Source organism: Drosophila obscura, unplaced genomic scaffold, assembly GCF_018151105.1.
Source record: "Drosophila obscura isolate BZ-5 IFL unplaced genomic scaffold, ASM1815110v1 contig_1, whole genome shotgun sequence".
In the NCBI taxonomy this organism is placed as follows: Eukaryota; Metazoa; Arthropoda; class Insecta; order Diptera; family Drosophilidae; genus Drosophila; species Drosophila obscura.
The window spans coordinates 9,626,674-9,634,848 of NW_024542679.1; the positions used below are offsets into that span (position 1 = coordinate 9,626,674).

Consider the following 8,175-nt stretch of genomic DNA (forward strand, 5'->3'; position numbering starts at 1 on the left):
GGCTAATTATGTGTATTTTAACTTTATGGCCGATGACAGAGAGTGGTGGTGGGGGGAGCACACACAATGCGACAGCGACAGCGTCATCGTTGGAGTTGCATAATTAAAAACTTTACATTCCGCTATTTGAGTTGCCGTGCACAAAGAAAAGATACAAAATGATGTTCCCACTGCCACTTGTTCTGGCGCTGCCACTGGCTCTGCCTCTGCTCTCTTTCCTCGACATCTTTTTGCTTCTTTGCCGAGCAAATAATTGAGGAAGAAGCAGAAGAGACAGGAGAGACAGCAGTGTGGCTGGGGGTTGGTGGGTTGGGGAAATGCTCTCAGAGGAAAAACATCTTTCAGTTGGCCAAGGCAAATAATAGCGAGCCGAGGCCACAAAGGACCTTTTAACGCTGCAGAACACAAATGCAGGAAACAGGATATTGGATCATTTAGCATTAAGGCGGCGTCGTCGTCGTCGTCGCCAGCCAGTAGGGCTCAACCCTCGCTCGCTCAATGCGAAACAAGTTAAGCGCAGCGCGAACAATAAAAGGGGGACGAAGCTGGAGGCCCAGGACTTGGCACAGCAGCAGAAGCAGCAGCAGTGGAACCACCAGGAGCCGAAGGACTCTGACAAAAGGACAAGACCGAAACGCGTTACGCTTTAATAACCTGCCGCAGGATTAAGTCCTGAGCAACGAGATGATAATGCGGCGGGGCTTTCTCTGCGGGGAATCCCTCCCAGCCAGCCAGCCAGCCAGCCATCCAGCCTTTTTGCCATGTTTGTTCTGTGTACGGCCTGTGACTCTGAGGATAATGCTGATTATGCTGGGGCGCATCATAAAAGTGTAGCCCAGCACCCATTTCCATGCCCCACCCCACACCATCGAAACCATCGAGCAAAACAAATTATATTACAAAATGATTCGGCGATGCCCTCCCTCCGCTCTCTATCACTCTCGAATCGCATATTTGGCTGTGTGTTTTTGGTTGGTTAGGCACCAGGAAAATCCCTTGGAATATTATGTGCCATATGCTGGATGTGGGCTCTGCGAATTTGTCAAAGAAAACTTCAATGCAAATGCTATACTCGTATTCCTTGTTTATTCTCCGTTCTTAAGTGTCCTTCGTTTTGGTTGCTTTAAGCCACGGCATTCACAACTCTGTTGCTCATTTTACCCAATATTTGTATCTCACTATCGATGCGATCGCCGGGCTGCAGGAAGCTTGTTGGCCGCCTATATGCCCCGGCCCCGGCTGGTGTGCCAGTCAGTATCATGTCGCCGGGATAGAGCGTTATGAACTGAGACAGGCGATGCACGAGATAGTCAATTTTGAAGATCATATTCCTTGTGTTGCCCGTCTGCCGCTGCTCCCCGTTGACGATTGTTTTGATCCACAGATTATTGACATCGGGCACATGGGACTTGTGCACGATGGCGGGGCCCAGGGGGCAGAAGGTGTCCAGCGACTTGCCGCCGAGCAGGGCGCTCCAGTCACGGGCGGTGATGTCCTGGGCCAGCGTGTAGCCAAAGATGTGCTTCATGGCTGCGCTGCGGGGCACTTTGCGGCATGTCCGCTCAATGACCACGACCAGCTGGCAGCCGTAGTCGATGTGCTTGGCCTGGCGGTGGGCCTGTATATTGTCCAGGGGGCCGGTGATGGAGGTACTGAACTTGACGAAAAACGACGGCTCCCGCGGTATGGGTATGTGCTGCTCGTCACAGTTATCCGCGTAGTTGTTTTGCACTCCCACGATCTTGCACGGATCACCGATGGGCGGCAGCAGGCGCAGATCCTTGTACACGTCCCTCACTTTCAAATACTGCAAGTTATCCAGCAGGGTGTTCATGCAGTAGCGCTGACGGATGAACTTCACCATGTCGTCGTCGGCGCACGTGTTGATCGACAGCTCCACCATCTTGCTGCCATCATCGGAAACTACGCCCAGTCGCTTGACAGCGTCATGGGGCCGCTGATACTGCATGAAGCGGAGACGTGGCATTTCCCCACTCTGTGGCTGCGTCTTTTCTTGGGGGGACACAAGCAAGGCCGCATTTTTCCACAGAGTTCTACGAGGCTGCTGCTGCTGCTGCGGCTGCGGCTGCGGCTGGTGCAGGATAGCCGCCAGGGTCCTGCGATGCTGCTGCTGATTCTGCTGGTCGCCGATGGCCCGCCATCGAAGGAGATTGGAGCGAAAGCCAAACAAAACTGATTTCATATTCGTTGTTGTACTTATTTTAATTTGGAATGTTTGAAAAGTCGTGTCGGCTACGGCTCGTGTTGGCTTGTTACTAAAATATTTAATTGATATTTCTGGGAAGCTGGAAAGGCATCTGGAGCGCAGAGTACTTGATCAGTGGAAATTTGTATCAGTATTTGCTTATAGTATTTTTTTATCTTGTCTTCCTATGCCTCAAACGATAGTCGATAATCGTGCTTAAGGTCACGGAGCAAATCCGAGTGTAAATATGAATATTTCAGTGACCAACTTTACGATAAAGTTAAGTGGTTAAACAGCCATGAAATGGGACACTTGATAGTGCAAAAGTTCCCAAAAATAGGTGGTAGCAACAATCACATCCTTAAAGCGAGTTGCCTTCATGGGAGTGCGGGGGAGGTAACTGCGCCCCCATGTACCTACAAACGAGTATAAAAATCATCAACGCATCAGGAAAATAATAAACATATATATTTTGTTGTTGTTGTAGCTGGCCTTTGTCTTTGGATCCCTGGGAGCTTATTATTTCTTTTATTTACATAATGTAGCCATACAGGCTCCCTCCTCTGTGAGGCCTGTCTGCAATTTACATAACACGCTAACAAATTTCCCTTTGTTGATCATCTGGGGGATACACCATCGGGTGTATGATGGTATGGCGGGGGCGTGGTTTATGTGTGCTTTGTCTTATTTGTTTTTAGACACAAACATTTGGTGGCTTTTATGCGAGTACGAACGCGTGGGGTAGTGGGGTGGAGGTCATGAGGTTTGATTGGCCTTTGGTGGTGTCGTGTACTCGTAGTTCTGTTCATGGATTTGCTTGATGGGCGAACCATAAAATTAGTGGAGACCGAACGGGAAGCTGCGGGGCGTTGGGATGTCTTTATTAATAGCTTAAGGGCTCTGAGGATTAATGGGTTTATGTGGCAGCAGATAAAAACCAGGAGCCCGCCCAAAGGTGGAAGAGTTCCGCTTCAGGATACTTTTTAGAAAACCAAAATCCCAACCAAATATTTATGTATATCCTTCGTACATGGCTCTCTCTCTTGTTTGTGTTTTCTTTTCTCGGTTTTGTCAGTGTGACCAGAGCGGGCTAAGCGAAAACAAAAACAGGATTTGTCCATTGTGCCGCAAATTGGATTAGGTCAGGGCTGCCTCTGCCTCTGCCTGGGGTGGCTTACACACGCTCCACTGATTGCAGCAGCCACTACCACTGCAACGGGCAATGCAACGAGATGTGGCACCAGTATCTGTGGTATCTGCTTCTGTATCGCTTACATGTCTACTTGACAAGGTCCTTGTTGGGCCGTTTGTTTGATTATTTGCCAGGATAACATCAACACACTCGATTGAGGTCTACAGCTGCCAACTCTGAGAGATATAGAGAGAGAGATTGGGACAATACTCCTCCTTCTCCTGCTCCTCCTGAGCCTGATCCTTTGCTGTGTTTTCATTGCGTTTTGATTGGATTTTTCTATGGGCCTGCTGCTGCCCCAATTAAGCCACAACATTCCTGCCCTCTTGCCTCTTGCTTCGTGCCTCGTTTTGATATTTTATTGCTGTCGCAATGTTTGCTTATTTTTGACGCCGCCATCAAACTGCAGTGCGGCATAGCAGCCGCAGAATCGTACCACCTCCTCCTGTGGCCACCCCAATTTTTGGAAGGACCTTTGTCTGGCTGTCAATATGTCAATTTGATGCTGATGCTGCCGCTGCCGCTCTGGCTGCTCCTTTTCATGCTTTCTATGACAGAAATTAAGTTGGCATTGTCGTCATTCGTTCTGCGTTTGCTTTTCGCATTCATTTTCGGTCTCGAATTGATTCCACTTCGATTCCCATTCGTTTGCCATTTCTTTTTTCGGGGTTTTGATCGCTCGGTCGCTCGGTGGTGGTTCGTTCCCCATTCCCACTCGATTGCCACTCGATTGCGGGCCACATTATATTTTTATTAAATGCAATCAGCAATTTGGGTGCTTTTCTGGCCCTTTTGTCCCGTTTGAGGGCCGTGCAGCTTGATTAGAATTGTTTAGGCAATTAAATTCATATGCCCGATTTTGGTTTGGATTTTTTCTATAATTTTTAAAAGGGATTTTCGGCATTCTGCGGGTTTTTTAAGGCATTGATTATGGTGGCTTAGTGGGGGTTGAGTACAGCTGGGAGGGTTTACAAATGGATCGAATGGAATGAAAAAGTGTAGGTAATTTTGTGTATGTTTTTTGTTTTTGTTTTAGAACATATTTGTGGGTCGTGGTTGGTTCCATCGTAGTACCTAGCCGGGCTGATGCGACCTTATCTCCAGGGGCGGCGCCTTGGGGGCGGTCTGTTGGCTTGCACCCGCAGACACAACAAGAACAGCAGCTGCAGTTGTTTTTGGTTAGCACAGCCGCAACTCAATCGTAACTCGAAGCCAACGAATGCCGGGCGACAATTTCTGGCAATTTGCAAATAGAAAACATTTAATTGCAAATTGTTATACGGGCTCCAAAGAAACCCCTCAAGATCCTCCCACTGCAAAGCGGGACAAAAACCGCGGCCAATGCAACTCAAAGCAAAATGATGGGGACAGGGAGAGAGACAGAGAGTGGGCTGCGCGTGGAGGAAGAAAGAAACAGATTGGCCTGACTTAAACGGTGGCCAAGCATAAATCCTTGAGAGCACCAGAGTGGCGCGGGGAGGTGGGGATGGGTCATGTGGTTTGAGTGGGAACGGGGCGGTGAGCTGGCCACAATTTCCGTTTTCCGGTTGCTGCAGCAGCGGCAGCGCCTGCAGCTCAGATTCACTTTTTGCGTACAGTAAACAACTGCAACAACAATTGCAACAACAATGAAACGCAAGTCGAAACATTTTGCGGTTTCTGGGGTACTGCACCACCCCCCGTCTGCCGCTGCAACGCCACCACAACGCATGCATAAATTATTATTTCCTCGTCTCCGCTGGCTGCAACATTCCTTGTTGGTCTTGTTTTATGCTTTGCATACTGGGGCTGCAAGGAAATGGGGTACATGGAATAAGTGATCGGCTTGGATAGTCTGTATCTAGGGCAGGGCAGGTGGGGAGAGGTAGCTTACGGATCAGAGAAAGGGATAAAGGATATTCCAAGGAACCAATGAAAGCGGAAACCACTGTCCAAACAGCAGCAGATACCCATAGCTCGTGCCAATTCTGGGGCATCCTCTCAGCATCGCTGATCTTCGAGAGCTTTAAGAGTAGCTCCAAGGCCGTCTTTTAATCTATGGCAACCCTATCTTTCGCTCTGTCTATTACACTCTCCTCCTGCTGCTGCTGCTGCTGCTGTGGCTGTTGCTTCTTCCTCTCGTCGGTACGTCATTGTTTCGTATGCGAATGACACTTGGAAGTGGTTTGGTTTGGTTTGGTTACCTCCCCCCTGCCCTGCCATGCCCTTCCCTTGGCTTTGCTGTCTTTTAGCTCTGCAAGTGCCACGCCCACGCTGGCAACCATGGTCGCGAGTACAGCAACAAAAACACATATTTGAACGCTTTTGTTTTGCATTTTTATTACACACACACACACACATAAACAAACACTCCAACATACATAAAGAAAAATTGGTTTTGCGGTTTTTATCACACGGAACAGCTTCTCCCACAAGCCCGGCCAACACCCACCCCTCACCCCCTTGGAACAGCAGCACCACTCTCACCCTCTCTCTCTCTCTCCCCCTCTCTGTCTGCCGAAAACTGCTTTAATTGGAGTCGATGGCGTTATTTATATAAATGTTTGCCATTTCTCTTCGTTCGCCCCGTTTGCATTTCATTTTTTTGGCAGTTTAAATTGTAGGCGTCATGTGATATATTGGCCATTGGGCTCGGTCCTTGGATCGAGTGCTCTGGGCTCTGTACGATGGTCGGAGGAGGTGGGGGGTATGGTCTCTGGGCTCTGGGGTCCGAGTACTGGGGTCCGAGCTGGTCTCCTCTGGTTTGGTCTGCTGACCTTGTTCTGTACATAATTTTCAGACATTTCGGTTGGTTTGAAAGTGTTTTATGGCATGTTGGAAGTTAAAGATACTTATTGGGGAAGCACACACACACATACAAACAGCTTAAAGGGAACTATGTGGGTGACCCATAAAGATGTGGCATGTTCCCGGAGATCCTTTCAGAATTGATATATGATTGCTCCACTGCCACTTTAAGGCCACAATCTGATGCATTTGAGGTAACTAAGGATCACAGAAAATATCAGCATGGTATCATCCGCGACTCCACCACCTGGCAAAAGCGTAGCCAATCCAACTCTCCCGCCCACATCCTGGCATCTGCACTTGCGGCTGCTCTCAATGACCTCCAAGTATGCTTGGCCAATGTCATGAGTACCTGGCAAGTAGACATGTTCCATGTGCTCAGTGGAGGCCCATTAGCTCCCTTCCAATGAGCAGAGTGTGTGTGTGTGTGGGGGGTGGGGGGTAGGGCGAGCAAGTGAAGCCAGCCATAAAACCGTGAAATCACATACAAAACGCATTTAACGCCCCACATCAAAAAAAAAAAATAGAAAAGAACGAAGAGAGAAAAAAACATTTTGACTTTAATTAAAGAGGAGCCAGAAACAGAACGAAAGAATGAAAACGAAGAAATGTATCCCGAAGATATTTTAATTTAATGTTAGCTGGAGACCCAGTAAGTACTTCCGTTTACAGCTAGACGTGCCCCTGCTGCACATGTGTGTTGTCGAGGGGCAGCTCCAGCTTCAGCTACAGCTCCAATGTCAATGCCACACGGAAACAACAGCCACAACAAATTCCCGACTCAATTTCAGAAAATGATTTAACGACTCCATTTGAGCATGAAATTGCAAGGAAGTACAGCGAGAACAGGGTGTCCTGGTGTCCCCTCTTTGGGCTTATTTTCAGTCGAGTGTTTTAAATGGGGAGCAACAAAAAAAGAATACAAAATATAAAAGAAGAAGGGAAGGTTCTAGGTCCTTGGTCCTTGGTCCTACGACAAAAGCCATTCACCAGCAGCGGCGGCGGCGACGGCCGTGGCAACTTTATCACTAAGTGGTAAAATCTGTAGGATTTTTTAAGTGCTGCACATGGGGAATGTGGCATGAGAGGAACACAGAAGAAGGAAGACAGTACTCTATTGTCCTGCGATAACTCCCCGTTTCAAGTTCGTGTTGTCTAGGAAAAAGGACAAATACATATAGCCCTACGTACCCATACCCATAGCCATACCCGTTCCCGCTCCCATTTCGTGTGCCGTTTTTGTTTTGTTGTTTTCAAGGTGTGCTAAGGAGGCGTTTGTACAAAACAATTTTCATTTACTTTGCGTTTTTAATCATGGTTAAAGGATATGTCAGGCAAACGCTCGTTATTATATAGACAAGCAGACAAGACGAGACGAGCTGTCTGTCCGTCTGGCAGGATGTCAACGCAAATTCAAGTGAAATGATGCACAAGGCAGCAAAAAAGGAACAAAACAAAAACGATGAGGAAATAAGAGAGACAAGAAAAAGGATTGCTACCGGATGAATGCACTTCATTTGAAGTAGAAGCAGAAGCAGAAGCAGAATACAAGGAATGCAATGCTCATTGTTAGTCAGTGCCATTGGATTGGGCTGGAGAGCGTACGTAGAAGGCAGCGCCCAAGTCAAGCCCAAAAGGATTACAGACTTTGAGGGGTGTGTCCTGTGCTGTCGATTTTTCATATCCATCATAGCCGTTGATGATCATGTTTTGGCATATTTGTGGCTTACCCTAAAGGGGCAAAAGAACCTTCTTTTCTACTTTCCCAAAGGATTGAAGTTCCAGGGAAAAGACTGTAGGGGCAGCATTGAGGGAGGTTTTGGTTGCTCACAAAGGGGAAGGCAGTTGAACTTAGAAGTAGGATGGACATTCGATGCAAAAGCAGCGCTTATGCAAATATTTGGAAGATTTTAGACTTCTTTGATTGCAGAAAGAAGTCTCTTTAAATCTTTCACTCGTAGTACAAATTTTAGTTATATAAATCGGAGCA

The 8,175-nt window shown here is 47.7% G+C and overlaps 1 protein-coding gene across 1 annotated transcript; it reads right to left on the bottom strand.

Annotated features, from left to right (window-relative positions):
- Positions 1 to 1,064: 1,064 nt before the first annotated feature.
- LOC111070580 (fumarylacetoacetate hydrolase domain-containing protein 2) lies at positions 1,065 to 2,291 on the bottom strand. Its single transcript, XM_022361241.2, has one exon. The coding sequence runs from the start codon at positions 2,201 to 2,203 to the stop codon at positions 1,124 to 1,126; it is 1,080 nt and encodes a 359-aa protein (XP_022216933.2). The 5' UTR covers positions 2,204 to 2,291; the 3' UTR covers positions 1,065 to 1,123.
- Between the last annotated feature and the right edge of the window lie 5,884 nt (positions 2,292 to 8,175).